Source organism: Arvicanthis niloticus, chromosome 1, assembly GCF_011762505.2.
Source record: "Arvicanthis niloticus isolate mArvNil1 chromosome 1, mArvNil1.pat.X, whole genome shotgun sequence".
Taxonomy (NCBI): Eukaryota; Metazoa; Chordata; class Mammalia; order Rodentia; family Muridae; genus Arvicanthis; species Arvicanthis niloticus.
The window spans coordinates 107,823,239-107,849,024 of NC_047658.1; the positions used below are offsets into that span (position 1 = coordinate 107,823,239).

At 48.7% G+C, this 25,786-nt stretch overlaps 2 protein-coding genes across 12 annotated transcripts in view; one reads left to right on the plus strand and one right to left on the minus strand.

Annotated features, from left to right (window-relative positions):
- The first annotated feature begins 513 nt into the window (after positions 1-513).
- On the plus strand, positions 514-4,679 carry Drd4 (dopamine receptor D4). The gene is made up of 4 exons (XM_034519735.2): positions 514-2,064; positions 3,442-3,554; positions 3,641-4,215; positions 4,374-4,679. Exons 1-4 carry the CDS (start codon positions 1,789-1,791, stop codon positions 4,574-4,576), a joined length of 1,167 nt encoding a protein of 388 aa, XP_034375626.1. The 5' UTR covers positions 514-1,788; the 3' UTR covers positions 4,577-4,679.
- Positions 4,680-6,748: 2,069 nt separating this feature from the next.
- Deaf1 (DEAF1 transcription factor) overlaps positions 6,749-25,786 on the minus strand; it is a 31,360-nt gene continuing 12,322 nt past the window's right edge. For 4 of the 11 annotated variants that reach the window (XR_013104012.1, XM_076913313.1, XM_034495478.2 and 1 more), the window contains 2 exons: positions 22,856-23,103; positions 6,749-7,181 (listed from right to left, as the gene is read on the minus strand). Coding sequence is in view for 7 of the 11 variants with exons in the window: in XM_076913313.1 (XP_076769428.1) it covers positions 7,077-7,181; positions 22,856-23,103 (353 nt within the window). In the remaining 4 variants the exon portion in view is untranslated. Of the gene's footprint in view, positions 7,182-14,014; positions 14,105-15,554; positions 15,660-16,534; positions 16,626-22,855; positions 23,104-25,786 lie in introns of all 11 variants that reach the window. The other 7 variants (XM_034495468.2, XM_034495455.2, XM_076913326.1 and 4 more) reach the window with 4 other exon arrangements.

A 25,786-nucleotide genomic window follows, 5' to 3' on the forward strand; every position in this document is an offset into this window, starting at 1 on the left:
TAGTCCACTGTAGTGAAAGTTCTGGAATGTTGGTGAATGTTGGGGGTACTTTTGCTTTAAAAAACACAGAAATACAAGAAACCGTCTTTTGTTCTAATCCCGGGTGTGGGATGTGGGCTGCTTTGGGCCGTCCGCAGCAGCTGACTATGACTTGCCTCGTGCTCTAGCAGAGGTGTGGTTTCGCCAGTTGCAGATAGTTTCTGTGATTGTGTGATGTCTGGAATTCTGGGAACTTTTCAGAGGGTATATAAACTTTTCTAGGGCCCCAAGAGGCGAGGTGGTGTTATTGATGGTTGTTGGGTGTGTGTGTGTGTGTATGTGTGTGTGTGATATGCTGTTAGTAGTCATGCTCAAAGAAGAAACAAAGGGATATCTTCCTCTCCTTCTCCCCCTCCCCCTCCCCCTACCTTCCCCCCCCCCATACTTCTTTCTCTCCTGTCTAGTGATAGGGGGTGACATGGGGAATTGGAGATAAAGGGTGGGAAAGAGAAGAACCCACAAAGTAGTAAAGACCAGCTACAGTTAAAGATAGCCCTTTATTCGCAGGATTCCAGGAAATATCTCTCAGCATTATTAAACCCATGTACAAAAATTCTTTCATTAGCATAGTCCCTAAGTACTTCCACTTCTTACTCCCAATCTTCCAGGGGCTGTCCTTACTGCTGTCTCTTCTCCTGTCCTGATTCTACAGTGTCATCTCTACCTGTGACATCCTGTTCCAGCCTAGGTTCCTATAGTCCAGGGCTGGCACACAGTGAAAAGTGTGGCCTCCAGATGTGGCTTGGGGAAAGAGCCCCCAACTGAGAGCTCTCTCAGCTCCAAGTCCTTTCAGGTATCACTGGTATCACTGGTAGTCAGCCGTCCACAACAGTTTCAAAGGCAAGGAAGCTGAGGGTCAAGGGGGTCCTAAAAGATGGGAAGTGGGGTAACCACTCAGCTATCCACAGAGGATGGTTAAGGGCTGAGCCAGAGATGGTGGTCCCCTCTCTTTAATTCCAGCACTCCGGAGGCAAAAGAGAGGCTGAAGGATCTGAGTTCAGTGCTAGCCTGCTGCTCTACAGAGCAAGTTCTAGGACATCTAGAGTTACACAGGAAACCCTGCCTCCAAAAGTCAACAACAACAACAACAATAAACTAAAATAATAACTAAGAGAAAACGTTAAGACTGGGCCTTGGAGGTGCCAAGTATCAATTTCACCATAGTCTGCTTAAGCAATGACTGATGGAGACTTGGGAAGAGAGATGGTAAGAAATGTAGGGCCTGGATCCCAAGAGTTGCTGCATATCTGCCCATGCGTGGGTGTCATATGGAGAGTGAGCTTGATGTGCCAGGGTGTTCAGTATTGTTGAGCCCAAAACCGTTAGAGAAAGAGGCGAGGGACCCTAAGCCTGTTCTAGAACCAGAGTTGATGGTTTCCTACGTGGGAAGGACCCCAGTGCAAGAGTATAGATAGGTCCCGCCACATCCTCCAAGGTATCTTGGAGAGACAGGATGGCTGGCTCTGATGAATCCGGTCCAGACTACCTGCTTTCCACATAGGTTTCCGGAAGCACAAACTAGCCCGGATCAGGGGAAACACCAGCCGCTGCTCAGCCTTTTTATGCCAGTCACTTCGCTCGTTTCTCTCGAATTGAAGCATTTCTCCCTCTGCCAATTTCCTAGAATGCAGAATTCAAGCCGGGCGGGGCGTGGCTGGGCTGGAAGCTCTGGGGCGGGATTCCGGATAGCCCCTACATGCAAATCCCGGGGCTCAGCGCACAGCGGAGCGCGCGTTCAGCTGGAGCACCATGGGGAACAGCAGTGCTACTGACGACGGTGGGCTGTTGGCCGGGCGTGGGCCAGAGCCTCTGGGGACTGGCGCCGGGCTTGGGGCCGGGGGCGCGGCGGCGCTAGTGGGGGGCGTGTTGCTCATCGGCGTGGTGTTGGCGGGGAACTCGCTGGTGTGCGTGAGCGTGGCCTCCGAGCGCACCCTGCAGACACCCACCAACTACTTCATCGTGAGCCTGGCGGCTGCCGACCTCCTCCTCGCAGTGCTGGTGCTGCCTCTCTTTGTCTACTCCGAGGTGAGCCTCGGTGCCCTCTTTCCCTAGCTCCACCGCTCCCTCAGCGACCTAGAGTCAGGATGTTTGCAGGGACGCCAGGTCTCCCCACTCCTGACTACCCACTCTCTCCCGCTCTTCAGAATCTTTCGCCTACTTTTCCTCTGTCCGTCCCCTACCATCCTTCAGATCCCTTCCTACTCTGTCTGAGACCTGCCGACCCAGAGTGTCCCTAAAACCAAGGATCGCAGAAAATTGTCTTCCCTATTTAAAGCCCTGGCTCCCACTGCAAAAATACTGCATCCCCAGCCCCCGCCGAAAACCAGCTAGACAGACAGGCGAGTGTGTCGACACACATCACTGCCGATGCCCACTGCCTTTGGGAACACACACACACACACACACACACACACACACACTCGCCAGCCTGTGCTCACTCACCCTTCGGAAGAAACCTGCCAGGAACTTGGAGCAATGAGAGGTGCAGGCAGAGAGGCCTGGGCAGGATACTGAACCTGAGGGGCCGCTAAAGGGAGTGGGTTCAGGACCTTTTGGAGATTTCTGGAACAGAGGCACCCAGATCAGGTCTGGCTTTTAGGTGGGTCTGTTGTGGTTATTAGCAACTCTTCATCTGCCCGAGGTTTGGCCAGAGAAAAGCTGTTTATGATACGGTTAGGAACATAGTGGTCTGGACTGGGGGAGGGAGAGGAGGGATGCACGGTGTTTCTAGGGAAAACCCTGAGTTCTGGAGCTAGAGCAGAGGCCAGTGACCACACTTGACCCCAGGTCGTCCCCAAGGCACAGACGTCACTGTGATGATTCTTAAGCTCCTAATCTAATCGTCCCAAATCAGTGTGAAGGGATTTGGGGATGGGTAATTTGAGATGGCTGTATGCTCCTTTGCCCTTGAAAAAGAATACTCCGTGGGGCAGATTCACAGAGAGCCCCATGAGGTCTTTGTACTTTTAGGACACATTTGTCCTCAGGACAATTGTCATGTGTCCAGCAAGTAAAGAGACTTATTCAAAGTTCCACAGCAGTTCGTGCAAGCAGGGTAACTTGAGTCTTAGGGCTGGGTAGAATTTGTGTTTAGGGGGCAAAGGGTCAGGCCTAAGAATTTAGGGGCTCCTGTCCCTCAGATAGTATCAATCCTCCTGGGTCTTCCCCAAGCTTCTCACTTAAACAAAGACCTAAGAGGCAGATCAAGAGGCAGGCCTGTTTGCCCCCTCTGTCTCCGTTTACACACATGTCTCCAACACATCTCAGGCTCATGTTGGGCTTATATGCCCCCCTCCCACTAATACACCGCCCTCCATTCCCCTCAACAAGAGTGGGGGTCAGGAAGTCCGCGGCTGAAAGTTCAGGTCTCGTGTTTCATTTCTGCAACTTCTGCGTGACCAGGTCCAGGGTGGCGTGTGGCTGCTGAGCCCCCGCCTCTGTGACACCCTCATGGCCATGGACGTGATGCTGTGCACTGCCTCCATCTTCAACCTGTGCGCCATCAGCGTGGACAGGTGGGTACCCGGACCACCCCTTTTCCATTCCCATCTCCCCGTCAGCCGCCCCACTCGGTGGCCCCACCGCTCCTGTGCTCTTCTAGGTTCGTGGCCGTGACCGTGCCGTTGCGCTACAACCAGCAGGGTCAGTGCCAGCTGCTGCTCATCGCCGCCACGTGGCTGCTGTCTGCCGCGGTGGCTGCGCCCGTGCTGTGCGGCCTCAATGATGTGCCCGGCCGCGATCCAGCCGTGTGCTGCCTGGAGGACCGCGACTACGTGGTCTACTCGTCCATTTGCTCCTTCTTCCTGCCCTGTCCGCTCATGCTACTGCTTTACTGGGCCACTTTCCGCGGCCTGCGGCGCTGGGAGGCAGCCCGGCACACCAAGCTTCACAGCCGTGCGCCGCGCCGACCCAGCGGCCCCGGCCCCCCGGTGTCAGACCCTACTCAGGGCCCCTTCTTCCCAGACTGTCCACCTCCTTCACCCAGCCTCCGGACGAGCCCCAGCGACTCCAGCAGGCCGGAGTTAGACCTCTCTCAGAGACCCTGCAGCCCCGAGTGTCTGCACCCCGAGGTAGCGCTCCCGCAGCCGCCTGCGCTGCCGTCTTCCGGCAGTACGAGAAGTGCCAAGATCACTGGAAGGGAGCGCAAGGCAATGAGAGTCCTGCCGGTGGTAGTCGGTGGGTTCCTGCCCTGGGACAAGAGCTGAGAGAGGGAGGAGTGCCCGGAGCCGAGGCGAGAGGGGGGGAAAGGGTCCAGGTTGGAAGGGTGAAAGGTGGGGGATCCCGGGTGAGGGACCTCGAGTGCGGGTGTACAGGCTCACGCCGCCCACCCCCAGGGGCCTTCCTGATGTGTTGGACGCCTTTCTTCGTGGTGCACATCACGCGGGCGCTGTGTCCGGCTTGTTTCGTGTCCCCACGCCTGGTCAGTGCCGTCACCTGGCTAGGCTATGTCAACAGCGCCCTGAACCCCGTCATCTACACCATCTTCAACGCCGAGTTTCGAAGTGTCTTCCGCAAGACTCTCCATCTCCCCTGCTGAAAGGACCACTAGTGTCTTGAGGTCAAGGAGGTCCAAGCCTGTGTGCTGAGTGCGCCTGCGCGTATTCTTTCCATCTGATTAAACGAAATCTTTTTTAACCATTTATGAAGACTGGGGGTTGGGAAAAAGCAAGAAAAAGAGGAAGATCTTTTGTCTGGATGATGGTCCCTGGCTACTTCTGCCTTTGAGGATGCTGCTGTCTCAGCTCCAAGAGGCAGGGGGCTTCGGAAGTCTCTGCCCCAGGAAAGTAGGGGAACTATATCTGCCTTAGCTTTCCCTCACCATGAAAAGTGACCAAGTGTCCTCCTGGGAGAGGAGCTAGAGGAATTTCCTGAGGCTGCTGGGTCTCCAGGATCCTGTCTAGGCCAACTCTTGCTCCTTGGAGAGCTAGGGAGGGAGGGCGAGCTCTGCTGTCATTGAAGGGCGGGGGCGGGGTGGGGGGTGTCCCATTTTGGAAGCTTTCTGAGTACCACACACATAGCTTTCTATCAGGCTTTCTCCAAAAGGTACCTGATACTCGGTACTGACCAAGTCCCATTAAGGTGCCCTCTGGAAGGGAGCCCTACACTCAGGCCCACCCAGGCCATCTTTACCCCTGTATGACCAGCATCTGGGTATCTATGTGACCAGGTGGCAAGGTCAGGACTGCTGCAGGAGGAAGCTTGGGGTATGTGGGAGGGTGGTTTTAACTAGAGGGTGGGAGTGTGGTTCTAGGTTGGGGTCCCACATCAAAGGCAGCTCACACAAAGTGTCACACTGTGTTCTCAATATTGAGGAATAATGAGCTGTGAGTTCTGCAGCAATAAGCACCACCGCCACCCCCCCCACACACACACACACAAGTTTTATACTAGTCCTGGTTGAACAGGGGCAATTCCCTCCTGGGAATCTCGATGCTCATGCCCCTGCTGTGGCCTCTGCTGATCTCCCAGGACTGACATGCATCAGGGGGCCAACGGGGTCTCTGGTTTATGTCTGTCCACACAGAGTCTAATATTAGTGGAATTGGGGCTCCCTTAATTTTTGCCCCTGGAGACCAAATGTGCCTTTGCTGACTTCCACTGAATTGAAAAGTTCTATAGATACAAAGGTAAGGCTGAAACTCGTGTGAGCAAGACAGAAGTCTCTGGAAGCTTGACACAGCTTGGGGAACTGAGCCCTAAGTGCTCTTGCCCCCAGACCCTCTTTCTTCCTTAGAGGGAAGCAATAAATTGGATCAATGCCAGGTGGCATGTGTCACTCATCCATTGCTCTTGGGGAGTCATTTCCCCAAAACCCATCCTGGTGTTCTGGGACCCTCACATAGTGCCATTCTTTGGGGGTAGATGCCATGGATGCCCCCTGCAGGCTGTCCCATGAGTGGCTGGGCTGGGCATTTCTTTGATGATTTTGCCACATTTTGATCTTTTTTTCCTGCTGCTGCCAGTGTGTAAACTGAGCTGTGCCGGGTAACCTCAGCTAACTGCATGGTTTGGGTGGCTGGTTAGAGTTGAGGGCTACTCAGCCACCAGAACACACCTCTGGCAACAATGGCTCCTACTCAAAGGGTTAGAGAGGCCCCAGGCTTGATTCCAGCAGAATGAAACAGGATTGTCATGGAGACCTTATTCAGTAGAAAGGCCTCAAATGCCTGACTCCCTGTTAAGCCATGGTGAGAAGGCAGGGACCCCATAGACTTGGGATCTCCTTACTCACATGTATGCCCCTCCTTCAACTACCCTGGGATTCACCTTGAGGGAATCTCAGGGCTGGGTGCAGGACCTTTGGGCAGAAGGAAGAACCATTCTCAGCCCAGTGTGGGGTACAGTGAGGATTTTCTTACACATATGGAAGTGTGAAGCTGGAAGAGACTTCTAACTTACAGGATGTTTTAGAAGTCTGTGTGTTCACCCTAAACTTGACCTTGAGGCTCCCCTGCACTATGCAAGGGATATGCAGGGTCTCCAGAGACCACTTCTACTAGAGAAATACAAGTTGGAAACTCAGGGGTTGCAGGCTGGCCTGCACTAAGTGCTGGCCACAATGGCAGTGAAGGTAGGTCAACAAGAGGATTGCTGGAGGCAATATCCCCACAGTAGAGCACACGGCTGGGTAGAGCCCATACTCACCCAATCAGAACGCAGCAAAAACCTTCTGGTCATTGGAATATAAAGTGTGCTTGACAACATCCAGGAATGGGGTGGGAGCTTTATTTACATCTTTATTAACAGATAAAACAGGTATGTACACGTGGCATAGGGCACCCCATGGGTAGTAGGACACTCATGATCCAGGGATGAAAGCACCATGGCAGGCCTAGGGCCCTGGGCTGTGGCAGAGTGCCCCATTCTGAAAGCCGCCAGCATTCCTTGGTCTCTGGCAGGAGTTTGTTTCCAAGGGCACAGTCTGTTAATAACTTGTCCGGCAAGTTTTCATGGCCCCTCTTCTCAGCAGCCCCCACAGTCATCAGAGGGCCTAAGCCTGCGAAGGCTTCACAGCAGAGCTCAGGGAGAAGCCTGCCTCAAACAGCAACTTTTTCTATCACACTTTCTTCAACATGGACATCATCAGCTTGGACAGTGACAGATGCTGACTGGCCACATACATGCTGATGGTCTTTCCAGTCCTGGAAGAAAAGACAGCCATGGTAGCAGGAAGGACAACAGGGACCCACTGTGGTACAGAGCAGCGTATCACCTGAGGATGGGCTAGGGGTGGGGTGCTTAGTTGAGCCCTGGATTTCACACTAAGGCTGTTCGTAGGCTGTCAGTCAGAGAATGTTCCCATCAGGGTCCGTGTGTCAACCACTAAGGCTGCAGAAAGCAAATAACAAGAGGTGCGCACATAACAAGACTGAATAGGTTCATGTCCCTGGAGACCCGGTCTCTCTATCATGTAGCCATGGCTGGCCTGGAATTAACTAGTAGATCAGGTTGGCCTCAAACTCATGCCTCTGCCTCCTGAGGGCTTGGATTAGAGGTGTGTGCCATCATACTCAGCTGTTGTTAGAATTTAAATGAAAAGTTGGGTACAGTGGCTCATGCCTGTAATCCTAGCACGTGGGGAATGAGAGAGTTGCCATGAATTTGAGAACAGCCTAGGTTAACAGTAAAACAAATTTACATGTGATATTGCTACTCACAGTGATATTCATGGCTGTGAGGGAGATCCTACCTGCATATAGAGGCACACATGCACACAGACATGCCCAGGATCTGCATACAGAGGCACACATGCACACAGATATGCCCAGGAGAGCAGAGACAAGCACATCCTGAAGGTGAGTGGTAACCAAGAGAGGCCTGCCTTATTTTCATAATAAAAAATTGCCCCAGCCAGGTAGTGGTGGCACATGCCTTTAATCCCAGCACTCAGGAGGAGAGGCAGGATTTCTAAGTTTGAGGCTATCCTGGTCTACAGAGTGAGTTCCAGGATAGCCAGGACTATACAGAGAAACTAAACAAACTTCACAAAATTGCCCCAAAGTTATAAAATCCATGTCACTGTGGCAGTGTGGGTCAGGAAACTATGAGTATCAGGCCCAGATAAGCACTAGACCCTGGCAGCCATATGCAGGGCTAGATTCTTCTCCTATAACTTGTATAAACTGGTGTGGGGCCTTGGAGCTGTGGACCCTGGACAGGTCCCTTAGCTAGATGACAAAATCCAAGGTACATGCAAGTGTCCACCCCAACCAATGAACAGGCCTCCGTCCAGGTCTTTGATTAAAAATGCAAATATCCAAGACTGATTCTTGAAACCTCAAATTCTGGGGTTGGAGAGATGTCTCAGCAGTTAAGAGCACTGGCTGCTCTTCTAGAGGTCCTGGATTCAATTCCCAGCACCCATATGGTGGCTCATAACTATCTATAATGGTATCTCATGCCCTCTTCTGGGGTACAGATGTACATGCAGACAGAACACTCATACATAAATAAGTTTTTTTAAAAAGCCTCAAATTTTGCATCAAAACCAAAGCACAAATAAACAAACTTTTCTATCTTAAGCTTCATTGTTTGAAAAGCCAGAACTGAAAATCAGTCTTGGTAACAGAAAAATAGCTCAGTGGCTAAGAGCACTCACAGAGAACTAGACTGTTCCCAGAACCCACTTGGTGGCTACAACTGCCTGCAGCACCAGTTCCAGGGATTCAAGACTCTCCTCTGACCTCCATGGGCACCACCCACACCTACCCTCCCCACAATATGTGAATTTGAGGTTGGCTTGGTCTATACAGTGAGTTCAAGGCCAGCCAGCACTACATAGTGAAAGGAGTTAGAGAGATGGTTGGGCGGTGGTAGTGAAGTGTGCTCTTGTGACATCATGAAAATCAGAGTTTGGATCATATGTAATAGCCCACAACCCCAGCTTCAAGAGAAGCAGAGACAGGAGATGGACAGCTGGGCTTGCTGGCTTCCAGTTAACCAAGGAAGAATTCAGGGAGAGACTGTCTCAAAGGAATGGGTAGATACTAAGAAACACACCTGATGCCTTCTTCAGTCTCTCAGCAGTACACACATGTACACACACACACACACACACACACACACTTTTTGTTGCTGTTCTTTTTGAGACAGGGTCTCTAGATAGCTTTGGCTGGCCTGGGACTTGCTATGTAGATCAGGCTGGCCTTGAACTCATAGAGATCAGCTTCCTAAATGCTGGGATTAAAGATGTGTGTCACCATACTTGGCACCAACAACATATACTTTTAAAACAATGACTTTAAAAAAAAAAAATCCCATTAAGAGTCTCACCGGGCAGTGGTGGTGCATGCCTTTAATCCCAGCACTTGGGAGGCAGAGGCAGGCGGATTTCTGAGTTTGAGGCCAGCCTGGTCTACAGAGTGAGTTCCAGGACAGAAACCCGGTTTCAAAAAACCAAAAAAAAAAAAAAAAAAAAAAAGAAAAGAAAAAGTCTCTATGTGACTGAAAATGATCCTGGCTCGAAGATGCAAACAGTGATGTCTTTGGCTTGCTTGAAAATATTCAGCCCTGCTCTTACTCTCTTACTCTCTCTCTCTTACCCTCTTGCCTCTCTGTCCCCTCCCCCAACCTTCCTCTCTCTCCACGTGGTCATGGCCGGCCTCTACTTCTCTTCTCTCTTACCTTTCCACCTTCTTCTCCCCACCTTTGCCCTATCTCCTAAATAAACCTCCTCCCCCTTGGAAAAAAAAAAAAGAAAAAGAAAAAGAAAAAGAAAATATTCAGCCCTGGCCATGAGAGCAGGTGCGGATGCTTGACAAGACTTTCTCAGAGCAGCCTACGCTTACGGACATGTAGATTCTCCAAAGCAGTGAAGCAGAAAGGCCTGGCACGATGATGGGAAACAGACACAACCCTTCTAGGATCCCTGGCAGAGACAAGCCCTGTTATGTGGGTAACAAGTAGCACGCATGTGGTTGAGCATGCAAACTATTCTTAACTCTCCCAGCTGACAGCTTCAGGTTCACACTGCAGGGAGGTACACAGCTCATGTGCAAACTCTGCAGATTTAGACACATCCTTTCCTATATATGTCAACCCATATAATTAAAACCTTAAAGTGAACATCCCTTTTTCAAATGTTGTTAGTTCAGGGATGGTGGGAAAAGCCTCTAACCGCAGCACTTGGAGTGCTGTGGCAAGAAGTCACCAGTTAAAGACCAGCTTAAGATACATAGTAAACTCTATATCAAAAAAAGGCCAGTCTTGGGCTGGAGAGATGGCTCAGCAGTTAAGAGCACTGACTGTTCTCCCAAAGGCCCTGATTTCAATTCCCAGCAACCACATGGTGGCTCACAACCATCTGTAATGGGATCTGATACCCTCTTCTGGAGTGTCTGAAGACAGCTACAGTGTACTCACATATTTAAAAAAAAAAAAAAAAAAAAAAAAAAAGGCCAGCCTGGGATACATAGTAAACCCCTATCAAAAAGAAAAGGGGGGAGGGGTCATGGAGATCAGTTAGAACAATAGGTCACTTGCTGTCTAGCCTGATGATCTGAATTCAATCTCCAGGACCCACATGTGGAAGGCGAGGACCACCTCCTTCAGGTTATCATCTGATATCCATGCATGTACCTTGGCACCCCCACTGGCATGCTAAATAAGTAAGCAAATACATAAATAATGTAATTAAAAGCAAACAAACTAAATGAGTGTGTATAGCTCATTGATATAGTACTTGCTTGGCCTAAGATCAAACCCCAGTACAACAACAAAACAACAAACGGTGGCCAAAGTAGCTAGCTGCAATAGGACATGTGCTGGGTGGTTTCTTCAACATGAAATGTCTACAACAAGCAAATGCACTTAAGGAAAGCGGATTATCCCCACCAGGGCCTGGGGGGAAATGAGGGTGGCAGGGGTGGGCGGGTGCTCCAGGGATTCTTTTGAGAGATGTTTCAAAATGCACTGGATTATTGTACCCCTCTAAAGTTACTAAAATTCACTGACTATATGAATATAAAGCAGGTGAATTTTATGGTATATAAATCAGAACCAACTAAAATGTTCTGACACACAGTTCACATGGGGTTTGAAGGAAATAAACACTGTGCAAGTTAAAAGCAAAAACACGCTGTGAGTGTGAGTGTCATCTAGCTCAAAAAGAGGACAGAGAGAGCTACCTCTTCAGGTGCCCAGTTGACACAGGTGAGGAAAACTACAAACTCCACTTGTTTAAAGTGGCCTCTGGCTTCTGCTCCTTCAGATCCCAGCTACTGTTCCCTTTGAAGCCAACATCAGAATTTTGGATAGTGACATTCACTTTTTTAAAAAGACTTATTATTTTCACTTATGTGTATGGGTGTTTTGCCTGCATGAATGTCTGTGTACCATGTTTGTGCCTAGTGTTCATGGAGGGGAGAAGAGGGCACCAGATCCCCTAGTACTCGAGTTAGGATGGTTGTGAGCCATCATGTGGGTGCTGGGAACTGAACCCAGGTCTTCTGCAAGAACAACAGTACTGAGTCAACTCTCCAGTCCTCTACACTCATTATATAGCAATTCAAATGAAGAGCTAACATGTGACTTTATCCCAGCACTTGGGAGGCAGAGGCAGCAGGATCTCTGAGTTTGAAGTCAGCCTGGTCTATAGAATGAATTCTAGGACAGCCAGGGCCATACAGAGAAATGCTATCCCTTCAATCAAAACCAAAACAAAAGAGAAAGCTGGCGTGTTTGTCTTTATTGATGGAGGACATCAGAGGATGGCTGACCTAGCATAGTGGCTCTGAGAAATAGAATCTCGCCAAGATTATTCCTAGAATCAAAGCTCCCAGAACAGGAAGTGAAGGGTGAGACAGAAGTCTGCACTGTGACAAGGTCTCTACTGAGCCTTGTGCCTACACTTCAGGACGCTTCAGACTGAGACAGACTTCTGAGTTACTGGTGCGCTATGGTCTCACAGCCTTGCTCTCGTCCCAGCATCCCCAAGTACCAGTAGAACAACTTGGCTGACCATTTCTCAGTGCAAAAGTTTGTTAGTGGAGTTCAGAAGACAAACTCCTAGCCAGGTGTGGTAGCCATGCCTTTAATCCTAGCACTCGGGAGGCAGAGATAGGTGGGTCTCTGTGAGTTTGAGGCCAGCTTGATCTACAAAGTAAGTTCTAGGACAGCCAGGCTACACAGAGAAACCCTGTCCCCCTTCAAAAACAACCAACACCCCCCCAAAAAAGAGAAGACAAACTTCTGATTTTGCTCCCCAAATCTCTGGCCCTTTGGAGACAAGTGCAGCTCTAGAGATGTCCTGAGAACACAGGCCACACCACCCCTCTAAACCCCGGAGGCAATGGCTCCCGAGGATTCCCCAGGGCAGACAGGACTGACTGCCAGGTTCCATCAGGGTGGAACACTGCATTTTCCTTGTGACATGTGCAGCTCTAAGGTACCTGTAGACCTCAAGCTAGGGGGCACATGTCCACTTCAGGAGCTGCCCTTCGGGCCTGTTTTCCCATATCCACACTTCTGTTAGCTAGCCAGGTTTCAGCAAGCCACCAGGTGAGGGTCTTGTGGGAGGTTGTCAGCAGATACAGCTTGAACCTGCAGTGGCTACTGAGCTAGCTCTACAAAGGAACTCTTAAAACTCCTACATTTTTAAAACTTGGACTAGGTGAAAAAGAAGCAACCAAATCAGTAAGGCACAAGGAACAGAAATGACTACTTGGAGAGTGTTGGGAGACCAAAGTGGCTGCCACAACCCAGACTTGGCTTCATGTACTTCCTAGGATAACCATGGGCTGAAGATTTTGGGAGAAATAAAAATAATGAGGTACCTAGCTGTTCCAAGGTGCTCTCAGGAAGGGCAGAGGTTTAAGTACATGATGTTCTAAGTGTTCAGCTGACAGCCCACTAGTGCCCCAGGGCGGTATGGATGCAGCCCAACACGATAAACTTACTTAAAACATCATGAGAGTTTTGGTTTTATCCCCCCCACTCCCCCTAATTACTTGATTATGTAGTTCCTGCGTGTGCACTTTGTAGATGACAATGTCATGTCACAATATCAAACGATTAGACATTCAAACGACTCTCTTTAATGCTAGGGGTGGCAGCAAGCTTCAAATCCAAGCACCAGAGAAAAGGAGCCAACAGGAGGCTCAAGGGCAGCCTGGGCTACATAAAACACTGTCTCAAAAAAGTGGGGGGTGGGGGGGGAGTGCTGGGGGACTGGAGATTGGCTCAGGTGGCAGAGTGCCTGCCTGATTTAAGGTTATTCTCGACTATATATGGAGTTCTACAGCAGCCTGAAATATATGAGACCCTGTCTCAAAGACAAAAAGGGCCAGGCAGTGATGGCGTACGCCTTTAATGCCACCACTCAGGAGGCAGAGGCAGGTGGATCTCTGAGTTTGAGGCCAGCCTGGTCTACAGAGTAAATTCCAGGACAGCCAGAACTATGCAGAGAAACCTTGTCTCAAAAAACAAACAAAACAAAATTAAAAAGAAGAAAAGAAAAAAGGAAAAATGCTTCTTGGCCGACTAAGAGCCAATGATTAATATAAACAACGACACTGGGCAACCATTCCTGCAATGCTCTGTGGGGCCTGCTGGGCTAGGACCTGGTGAGAGGCCCTCAGAACATGGACTCCTTACCAGTAAACTTTGCCCAGTGAAGGCCTTACCATGGGCACATAGGTGTTCATGTGCTTTCATCTCACAGATCCAGCTGGGAGCCTGGAGAAATGGGAAGGGAGAACCCAGACCCAGTAAGGTAGGTGTGTGTGTGTGTGTGTGTGTGTGTGTGTGTGTGTGTGTGTGTGTGTAGGAGACTACTGAGCATTCTGAGGGGAATCTGTCCTTCTGCAGAAGATTCAGCAGGCAGCTCCAAGCAGCCACTGCTCTGAACAGTACCCAGACCATAACCCTGAAGCCAGTGTTCTGGCCCGCAGGTGCTTAGAGTAGTCTAGGCACCTATCCAGGACACCAGAGCGGGGAAAGGCTGAGGTGATACAAGCAATGTGAGCAGTCACGCTACCTTGCGCTGGCAGAACGTAGAGCAGTAGTTAACTTTGTGGCAGCCGGTACACTCACTCATGGCCTCCCGGCCGCAGTTGACACATGACTGCTGCAAGAAGGACAAACAAGCGTCAGCATCACAGCAGGCGCTCGGCTCCATGGCAGCCACCCATGACCAACAGAAACACTAGGTACAGCTGTGGATTGTGTCCATCCCAGGGTCAGCTGTACAGAACTGGCTTCCCTTTATCTGAGTCTACTCTGTACAATGAAACAGAATATTAGCCATGAGGGTATAGAAAGTCCAACTTGGGAAAAGTTCTCAATCCTTCAGCACACTTCCTGAGTGCTTGAGGTCCCAGCCTGTAGAAAAGTGGGGGACCAGCACTGCGACCTCTCTGCGATGCCTTGAGTGCATCAGCTCTACTATGGAGTCTGGGTCTAGTATACTCAGTGGTCTTAGTATCCCCAAGGTTTCCTCCATGCCACTCTTCAGAGTCACTCTATTGAAAGAGCACTAATTGCCCAATGTTTCCTGTACTTTTTCTTTAAGCCACATTAGTGGAGGATGGTTAATGAACTGAAGGACTGAAGTTGGGAAGGGCATCCATTAGGGTACTGGGTCACACAGGCCAAAGGGATCCATGCTGGTAGGCAATGGGCAACAGCCTGCTGTGACCAATATGTACAACACATACAATATACAGATGTGACTGCTGGGCTCACAGTGTTACTCAGTCCACTCTGATCACTGCTCTTGCAGGTATGCTGGAAACACAATAGTTACTTGTAGGCTCTTGTTCTAAATGTTAGCTTCCTACTGTGGTCTTCACCGTGACTACCGTCTTTTTATCTATGAAACATCAGCTACCTCATTCCCTTCAGAAAGCATTAACTGCAGACGGATCCTGGGCACTGAATTAGCTGCCAGACTCTGTCTCCATGTTAAATGACAAAAAACTGAAAGAAAAAAAAAAAAAAAAAAAAAAAAAAAAAAAAAACCAACCCATAACCATGTAGACAGAATTGGTAGGCCAGAGTCAGGAAGGCACTGTGGGGAAGTGGAGGTCCGGACACACAGGAGCTAGGAAGCCAGCACTGGCTATAACCAGAGATCTCAAAACATCAGTGTGTTCATCCTGCTAGAAATAAGTGACCAGACAGATCAAGAGGGCAGGAGACAAACTGGTTGGTTAACTCCTAACTCCTGTCCAGGAGAGCTCCCAGGTGTACTTGCTCAGTGACCAGGTCTGCAGAGAGAGAGACAGCAAACAACAGCAGGCATCCTAGTCCAGGCTGCAAGGCCTGCCACTGAATTCAGGATGCAGTGAGATAGGATGGGACCTTCCTGCTGAAGCCTCTGTCAGGTCCACTGTGAGAAGAGCCAGTCTGAGCATGTCCAACAGATGACCTGCCAGACTTCAGAGCTGTAGAGAAGAGGGGAGCAGCCTGGCCTATGTAGCTGGGGGAGATACCCCTCCCCTTCTTGTGCTGGGGTAGCTAGCCTGTGTGCCCCAGACAGCCCTGAGCACAAAAATGGCAGCAATAATGAAACTCACTGTGGAGCTGGCAGTTGTATTCAGAGGCAGGACAAGAGGGCTATGATTGACACGTTCCCGGAGGACCGCCTGTGACGGTTACAGGGACCCTATGCTGCAGCTTTTCTGAAAAAATTGGAAGAGGGCCCCAAGATCAGTCTCTTCTTTCAGAGACAACATTCCACCATGCTAGCAGAGAGACAGCAGTAACAGCTGTCCGTGCTGCCAAAGCAACCTCAAAAAGGCCCGCTGAGCTTCCTAGAAACCTACAGAGAGTCTTGGAGCCACAGAGTGGCTTTCCATGCTGACTGAGCCACAACAGAAGAGGATCACCACTGGGATCTCCAGTAAAGAGGCCACAGAACTCCCTCTGGGGCGTTTGGTCTGAAGAGCCTGGTGTGAGCCTGAAGCCTGTAGAGAACCACTCCCCAGCAGCATGGAGAACCAACAGGCAGGGAGTCCTTGGCATCAGCTTCAGAAAGAAAGGGTACTCAGACCTGGGCCCCAGAGGGAGGGCTGGTGAACTGTCTATTGGCACAGCACCCAGGCCGGCTTCAGTGTCAACTTGGCAGGAATATGAACGACGAACGGCTATGCCACCCACTGCTTTAGGCACCACTGATTTCTAAACTGTACAAACTGTATGGCATAGGTAACTGAGCAATGCCTCACAGAAAACCCAAACATTAACCCCCAATCTCTCAAGGATGTATTCATCATCAGATCTGCAAATGCTCTGTAAGTCCTAACTTGAACTTGGGACCTGCTGATGATGGGGGTAGTTCAATGCCTTGTCCCTAGATAACTAGTTGGAGCTAGCCTGGAACTCACATTGTACACCAGGCTTGCCTCGAACTCAGAAATCCACCTGTCTCTTTGTTCCTGACTTCTTTAAAGGCTTTCACATTTTTATTACATTTATTTATGTGTGGGCGTTTGAACATACATGACATGGTACACATGTGAAGGTCAGAGAATAACTTGCAGGAGTTGGTTCTCACCTTCCAGCATGTTCCTAGGATCAAACTCAGGTCATCAGGCCTGGCAGCCAGTGCCTTTACACTGAACCATCTCTCTGGCCCTCTTCAGCACCTTTAAGAAATGAATAGTTTGGACCTATTTTCAGTGTGAGATGCACCTAGAGCTCACCAGAGAACGGCAGATATGCAGGAGGCGCTAGGGCCCGTCTTCCCTAGCTGCCTGCTTATCTACATATTCTCAGTCCATCCTGGGGTTGAAAGGTCACAGGGAGTCTACTGTGAGACTGAGTCCAGAGATCAAAAAGGAAGGACTACTGAGCCATGGGGCCTGTATTCGATAAGGCTTATATCCTGAACCAACAGGATGTGAGAATTCAGAGAGGGAGCCACACTACACACTATGTGTGTACCTCCCTGAAGGACCGGCCAATGAGAAGTTCCGTGCCAGAGAAATGCATCAAATAATAAACACCATTTTGCAGCAAATCTGCACAGCAGCTATTTTTGCCTTTTGTCCAGGCTGAGGCCTGACTTTGCTTGTTTCAGTTTTGCTATCCTAGGTCTCCTATACTTTGTCACGAAATAAGGATCTTTGTCTCTCATACCTTGACCCCAAGATCATACGACTCAGTACTATGCCATATTATAGCCTGGAGAAAGAGAAACCACTTCCCTCCAGTACAAGTCTTTGAGACTTTTGTGTACCTTCAGATCTCTAGGCAGCCCTGCTTCTGCTCGGGTCCTCTCAGGTGCATCTGTTCACAGAACCCCAGCAGGGCTACTCCATCTGGCCTTTTCTGTTTCTGAAGGACCCCACTCCCTAGGGCAAGAGAAGCAAAGATCCTACCAAGTAAAGATCCCAATCCTGCCTCTCTCACAAGCAGTTTATAATCCATCTTCAGCATGTCTAAAGCTTGTATTCCGTCTGTGTGTGTGCTGGTGACACTGCAGGTGAAATGGGTAGAAGACAGACATGTAGCTCCTGCCACAGTCTTGTCTTTCCAGTCTATTAAAAGCATTTAAGGATAGGCAAGCAGTGGTGGCACACACCTTTAATCCCAGTACTGTACTCTGGAGACAGAGGCAGGTGGATCTCAGCGTTTGAGTCCAGCCTGGTTTACAAAGCAGGTTCCAGGACGCCAGAGTTACACAGAGAAACTCTGACTCAAAAAAACAAAACCAAAAAGCATATAAGGCACCTTGGAATTCAGTACATTTAGACAGTCCCAGTACCTGGGTGGCAGATGCAGGGGGATTGCAAGTTCTAGGCCAATCTTGGCCAAGATTGAAAGAAAACAAGCAACCAAGAAAAACCAGCAGCCAAGAAAGAAAGGTGTGTGTGTACACCTGTGTAAGAGCTCCGATGCCACCAAGTGGGAGTAGAATGAAACGAGAGTGAGGAGCAGCCTTTGTGGTCTTGGTCACAGCTGCCATCATAGGCTGCTCTGTCCCTCTCTGCATCAGAAAGCACTGGGGTGACTGCAGAACGGTGTCTCGTCTAAATGCTGCCGATGGACAAGTTGCAGGTAGAATGGTGACTCAGGAGGAGCATTCCCAATGGTCCTCAGAGGACATGGGAAAGGAGGGATGCACATCCCCTCCCTGAACACCTACTTCAGTGCAGTATGATGTCTGACTGGGGTGGAGGACATTCTTCCTTTCAGAGCCATTCAGGCAGAATTCCAAAGACCCCTTGTCCAGCCCCATGGCCTGTCCCTTTAAGACAGTAGCTCTACTTCTATAGGTGTGGCCTCCACAGGTTTCACAGAGAATGACAGGGAAGCAATGACTGGCTGGTATCTGGGCACTGGAAGAACCTGGCCTACATACACACCTAAAGCCTGAGAATTGAAAGCAGGAAAGCTAGAGGCTGGAGAGCTGGAGGCTGGAGAGCTGGGGGCTGGAGAGCTGGGGGCTGGAGAGCTGGGGGCTAGAGAGCTGGCTCATCAGTTAAGAGCACAGGTTGCTCTTCCTAAAGACGAGTTCAATTCCCAGCACCCCATGGCAGCTCACAACTGTCTGTAACTCCTGTTCCAAGGGATCCAACACCCTTACACAGACATACATGCAGGCAGAACACCAATATACATAACATGAAAATAGATAAGTCATTAAAATATAAAAAAACAAACAAACAAAAAACATGTGCTAGAGAGATGTCTCAGTGGTTAAGAGCACTATTCTTCCAGAGGTCCTGAGTTCAATTCCCAGCAACCACATGGTGACTCACAACCATCTGTAATGGGATCCGATGCCCTCTTCTGGTGTGTCTGAAGACAGTTACAGTATACTCATACACATAAAATAAATAGATAAATAAATCTTTACAAAAAACCAAAAACAAACCTAAGCTGTTAGAAAGAGTACAACAGTTGTGTGTTATGTGCAGTGCTGTGTGCTCTGTGTGCTGTGTATGTGGTACGTGTTGGCTGAAACAAGAAACAACTGGCTTACACTATGTGGTCCAGGCTAGAGGCTCTTGTAGATGGATGAATGAATGAGTCAGTGGGCAGAAGACTAGGGGCTGTTCCTACAATGGTTCACCACTTCAGGTACTAGCCATGAAAAGGGAGCCTTGAATATCCTCCCTCAGAACCACTGATAGAGCATGTTCTAAGGAGCTGAGACTCAACACAAAAAATAGAATAGGTGTGAGGGTCTCCTAGTCAAGCCACTGAAGAAGACAAAAGTGTCAAATCCACAGATTCATCACAAAGCAGGACTGACAGCAGGCAGGCCGAGGGGTTGGATTAATAGTATCTGATTGGAGGCCAAGAGCAAGTGAAACCACCATGGATCTCTTGTTCAGCTGCCTAATAAACACCAAATTGAAACCTTGGAAAGGGCCATGGTCAGCTAAGCTGGCTGTGGGGAAAAAGCCATGGTAGCCTGTCTGGCTTGAACTTGCTATGTAGCCCAGGCTTGCATGAACTTATTCCCTGTTGGGATCAGAAGTGTGTGCACCATCACCATGCCTAATCTTTTGTCTGTGTCTTTCTATCCTCTGATCAGGAGTGTTCCTGTGAATGAATTAACTCCTGTGAAATAACTGTCTTTCTACCCGGCCCCCTGGGATAGCTCCTTCTTGAGTCTATGTGGTCAGCATGTCCAAGGTGTCCCACTGTTGTATAGACAGGTCCCCTCAAGCAGCTTCCTGGGGACTCAGGGATGAGCAGTGGCATCTCTGGTCAGCAGCCAGGAAGACAATAGTGGAAGGCCATGCTCCTGCTCTGGGACTGTCTCACTCAAGTGAATGTTAGGTTCAAGCAGGAGAAGGCAAGAACAGCTCTCCCCTGTCATAGTCTGGACAGACGAGCCCCTCTTGTACCTGTACCTTTGAACTGCTCAGCAAGCAGGCAAGGGCTCTTGGATGCAGTGGTTAATTTAAGACCCTGCGGCTACTCAGCCAGCTTGGTTTTTGTTGGACACAGTGTTCTTGACAGGCAAGGGCATCTGCTTTTCCGCCCTGTTTATTTAGTCTCTGTACATGTAATCACACACACACACACACACACACACACACACACACACACACACACTCCTGTAACAACTTGCTTCAGCTAGGCTAAATTTAATCTCTTTTAAAATTCCAAATAAAACGTGAAAGCTGGCCAACTCAGGATGCCTCCAGCCTTGTTAGGTCAACTCCTGCACTACCTCCTGAAAGCCCCTCAATAAGGCTTCTCAGCTGGCCCTGCTGTATAACCCCAAGTGGAAAGGGCCCCACCATGAACTTTCCACTGCAGCACAAGCATCGTTTGCTCTCTGAACCTCCACTTCCTATCCTGGGATCAAGCAGGACTGATTGCAAGTCAAACTGCGATGGCAAGGGATTGTTTTCTCAGAGTGCAAACTTAGTAATGCCAGTTGGTGTGTTTAAGTTTTAATTGGTGTGTTTAGGTTTTATTTGGTGTGTTTAGGTTCCAGTTGGTGTGTTTAGGTTTTATTTGGTGTGTTTAGGTTCCAGTTGGTGTGTTTAGGTTTTAGTTGGTGTGTTTAGGTTCCAGTTGGTGTGTTTAGGTTCCAGTTGGTGTGTTTAGGTTTTAGTTGGTGTGTTTAGGTTCCAGTTGGTGTGTTTAGGTTCCAGTTGGTGTGTTTAGGTTTCAGTTGGTGTGTTTAGGTTCCAGTTGGTGTGTTTAGGTTCCAGTTGGTATATTTAGATGTTAGTGTTTCAGCCAATCTCAAGAACATCCACACTTTTTCAATAGGTAAAAAGAAGATAACTGAGCTGTTGACCACAATTTCCTCCCCTCCCACTTTGTTCTCTCAGGGACCCATGTATAGAGCCTTCCTATAGGATTTCGACTCCATGTCTACTGAGATGACAGAAGGGTTAGTCCTCAAAAGATTTGAGTTCTAATTTAGCACCCTCCAATGCACAAGAGCTCACTGCTGTGGCTAGCACATTTATCAAAGCCATCATCATGTATGCTAGGCTGGGTACCCAGGAGCCAGATGGTGACAGGGTTCTTTACTTCCCTCTGGTCTGTTCCCACCAGCCACATGACTCTGGTCACACACCAGCAGTCAAGGCCTGTTCCTAGCATCACCAGATTCAGTACAAGAACAGCTACCGTGGCCAACTGATTATCAGTGGGTTCTTTTTGTTAATATATTTTTATTATTGGTTTGTTTCTATGAGACAGGGTCTCACAATGTAGCACTGGCCTTCCTGGAATTCCCTATGTAGACTAGACTGGCCTGGAACTCACAGAACTCCACCTACCTCTGCCTCCTGAGTGCTGGGATTAAAGGCATGCTCCACTATACCCAGCTTATTAATATATTTTTTAAATCCTATAATTATTCTATGTGTATGAGTGTTTCACTTTCATGTCTATATGATCACTAAATGTGTGTAGTACCCATGGAACTCTTCGGATGGAAGGAAAGCCTGAAGAGTTAAATAGTGTCAGATTATTGTGACCTGATGATGTTGCAGAATACAGAAATAACCCAAGGAAGTAAGCCATTACCAAGAACATAGCAATGTTCATCGAAACAGAGTACAAACTGCAGCACAAGATGAACCCCACTGAACTTAAGCCGGATAAGGTGACACAGTCCTAAAAACCAACACTAAGTAGACTGAGGCAGAAGGATCATGAGATGGCCAATCAGAGCTAAATAGGAAGATTCTGCCTCAAAAAACACACCAGGCTCGGTGGCTTATGCCTATAATCCCAGTACTTGGAGGTTAGGGGGAGAGGGATCTCAAGTTTAAGGACAGCCTCATTTACATAGCAAGTTGAAGGCTAGCCTGGGCTACATGAGACCTTGTCTCAAAACACAAAGGTGGATGTGGTGGTGTACACTTTTAATCTCAGCATTAAACACACTCAGCATGCAGGCAGAGGCAGGTGGATCTCTGTGAGTTCCAGGGTAGCCAGGACTATACAGACAGACTCTGTCTTAAAAACAAAACAAACAAAAAATCCACATAAAATAAACAAACATAGCTAAAGTCCCACAGAAAACAGTCTCCAGAGCCACACTAGAATGAAGTCAACTGCCACAAGAAACACAGGAAATCCTCAACTACCCGAGAATCCCACATATTTCTAAGTGATCTAGATTAAGTGTGAAAGCAGACCTGTATCAAGTCATCAGCTGCCTCTCAGCAGATCTCTGGTGGGGAAAGGAAAGTCTTCTTCACAACTGCTGCTTGAATAACTGAAGGAAAATGAGCCTCAAGACCCACAAGTGCTGTGCTGAGTGAAGGAAACAAGACAGGAAGGGGACACCGCCGGGCTCTGCACTGGGCGGCCGCCCTCACCAGCGTGGCTGCTGACGTTTGCCCACGCTCTAACAGGTCACGGGCATTTTACTGTAGTGAATTTTACTTTGATTAAAAAACATCCGAAGTGCACAGGAAACGTTAATAGTCATTTGTCTTTGGATGCACCGGGCCCGGGTGTTGAGAAGTTAAGGGAAAACAGTGGCCGCAAGGTCACAACACCTTCCATGGCCCACGGGAGGCAGGGCACTGGAAACAGCAAATGGAAAACAGTGTGTGTTTATGTATCAGATCCACACCAACTAACACTTTCTAAAGTTAAAATATGAGACATATTTTACTACATAAAAATAGCCTGAATGGAGAAACATCTATGATACCATGCATTCAAAAATAATGGTTGGTGTATACAAAAATGTCTTCCCTGCTGAAGTATGCCAATCTCACTCAAATGTTTCATTAGTGTCTGCTACCCTATTTGTATTATTTTCCAGAGCTCCTTTCTCAGGGCCAGTGGACCAACAATCTTCGTAGGCCAGCATAGGAATCACATGCTACCCCAGGGCCGGGAGAGGGTGATGGGCACATGTCTGAGCTCACATTACCTCTTTCCTCTCTGCATCAACCTGCATTCTCGCCTGGGTCACAGCAGCTTCCCTGCAAGAGCTCGCCTGCTTGGCTTGTTCAAACAGTGTCTTCAGCTGCTGGGCTGTGTTGAGTAGGGAGTTGACCATTTCTTCCAGGTACAGCCAGCTCCGATGTTCTGACATCTCCAGCCCACTGACCACAGTGGGAGGGACAGCTTTGGTGGGGGTGGAGGGTGGCACGGCCAAGGCAGGCAGCGATGTCAGGACTAGAATGTAGAATGATGGATAAACAGAGATTAGTGACGTCCAAGCTTAGGTGCAGCCTCGGGTGTGAGGAGATGCACTGGAGATGAACAATGTCCCGACTCTTGCTCATGTTCCCACACACTGTCAGCCAAAAGCCTTCCCTGAGGGCTGATTACTTCTAACCTAAGGGCTACAATATAAGCTCACAGACAAGAGAAAGAAATGGCAAGCAAGACACTCACCCAGAGAAGGGGGAAGTCATGAAACACAGAACCAAATAGCCACAGGACAAGCACACTGAGGGCAGGGAACAGAGACATTCAGCCAGCACCACACCTAGGAAAATGAAGGCTTATCTGGAAAATCTTTCTGGGGTCTGCAGTCAATATAGAGGTAACTAAGGACATTGAGAGTCATGATTCTCACGGCTGGAGAAGAAAGCCACCAAGACAGACAGACCAGAACACACTGTGATTTTAGACTCTGTGCAGGTAGGTCTAGAATAGAGGTGCATGTGGGGGGTACAAAGTGCTTTCTACTTTAGTCTACTGAGAAGTTTGGGAATAGACACACCATTAATACCCAGTGTGACAGGGCTTCTGTGGGATGGTGTTTTATTGCACAAAGCCTCTTTCCAATCCCCTGTAAACTGGATAAAGCACCCAGTCATCACAAAAGCCAGTACTCATCAGTTACAACCTCTATGACGTAGGCCAGATACACCAGTGACTCTGAAAGGAGAGGGGATTTAATACTTGGGATGAGGGCTAGTAAGGTTGCTCAGTGAGTAAAGCACTTACAGCACAAGCATAAAAACCTGAGACTGAATCCCAGGAACTCAGGTAAAATCTAGATGTCATAGTGCACATCTGCAATCCAGCATGCCTCTGAGCTTCGAGGTGAGACTGAGGAGACAGGAGAGACTGCCCAGGCTCTGAATGACAGCTAGCCTGATATTGGCAGTGGAAAAACAAGAGGCCTGTATCAAACAAGGTGGAAGGGAAAGACTGATACCCAGGTCAGTCTCTGATCTCCACATATGCATGCTATAGTGTACCAAGGCATCATAAATCCACACTCACACACACAAATGTGCATAAAAACACACATGCTGGGTATGGTGGTGCATGCCTTTAACCTCAGCACTCAAAAGACAGAGGGAAGTAGATCTCTGTGAGCACAAAGTCAGAATACATAGTGAGTTCCAACCAGAGCTATATAGTAAGGTCCCCATATCAAAACAACAAAAAGAAACACTACACACACACACACACACACACACACACACGGGGGGGGGGGGTGAGGAGAAAGAGAGAGAGAGAGACAGAGAGACTAATGACTAATAAAAAACTTGAGATGAACCTCAAGTATCTAGTTAAGGCAGAAAGAAAGTCCCTGTAGTGATGATCAAGTCAACACAGAGACCATCTATAGGGCTCCTGCTGCCTCATACATGGCTCTAAGTCGGGCGGGGGTTGGGGGAGGAACAGAAATCAGGAAAGCAGCCATTAGAACTGACTATAATGGGAAACCCTATATCCAACCTAGTGGGTAGTGGGAAGAGGCACCATAGACCTTTGTGGTCTCAGAACCCCCCCCCATGAGACTTTCCTACCCTCACTCAATTGTCAGGGTTACCCTCAGCAAGGAGACAGGCCTCAGAAGACACAGGATACCAGGCAGCCCCATCACAGGTCTGCACTATCACTGACAACAACCCATTCCACAGGGGCCAACATCACTGGATCAAGGTAGGGGACATGCTACACAACAACTGTGGGTAACCTCCAAAAGGCAGGTGAAATATTACCTGCACCCTCCCCTGCTGATGGGCATTTGGTTTTCACTTGTCAAGTTCTTCAGCACTGAGGAACTTGTTTCCGAGAGCTAAAAACAAATTAAGATAAAGTCTTCCCTTTCCCTTCCCAAGTGTCAAGGGGACAGAGTTCAGAAAGAAAGTCATGGCTCACCCTGCCACTGAGGACCACCAGTCACTGGCTCATGGTTGACTAATAAATGCTGACTTAATTCCTGAGTTTTATACCATCTTTTTGTGTGTGTAGGAAACAAAATAAAACACTGAAGCATGTTGGGTAATGCCTGCAACTACTCTTAAATAGTTGGGGGTGGGGAGGAAGTTTTGTTGTTTTTTTTTTTTTTTTTTTTTTTTTTGGTTTTTCGAGACAGGGTTTCTCTGTGTAGCCCTGGCTGTCCTGGAACTCACTCTGTAGACCAGGCTGGCCTCGAACTCAGAAATCCGCCTGCCTCTGCCTCCTAAGTGCTGGGATTAAAGGTGTACGCCACCACCCGCCCGGCGGGGAGGAAGTTCTTTGTATTATATTTACAACTTTTTTGCATATTTAAGATTTTCAAAAACTTATTTTAATGTTATTAAATATCTGTGGTCTCTTGCAAGCTGAATGCCAAGATGAGCAGTAGAGAACATATCCTCCTAGGGCAGGATGGGACCCAGCCCGCAGCAGAGATGGAGAGGAGTTGACACGGGTTGGAAGAAGCAGGGTCTGCATGAGCCTGTGGGATGGAAGAGGTCAGGCAGATAAAATCGAAGACTTTATCTTAACTGTTTTTAGCTCTTGGAAGCAAGTTCCTCAATGCTGAAGAACTTGACAAGTGTAAAACCAAATGCCCATCAGCAGGGGAGGGTGCAGGTAATATTTTATCCATAGTATGTACCTTTAAAAA

Coding starts and splice junctions, on each gene's coding strand:
- Drd4 (XM_034519735.2), top strand. CDS start 1,789: ATGGGGAACAGCAGTGCTACTGACGACGGTGGGCTGTTGGCCGGGCGT. Junction 2,065..3,441: donor CTCTCTTTGTCTACTCCGAG/GTGAGCCTCGGT, acceptor CTGCGTGACCAG/GTCCAGGGTGGCGTGTGGCT. Junction 4,216..4,373: donor AGTCCTGCCGGTGGTAGTCG/GTGGGTTCCTGC, acceptor GCCCACCCCCAG/GGGCCTTCCTGATGTGTTGG.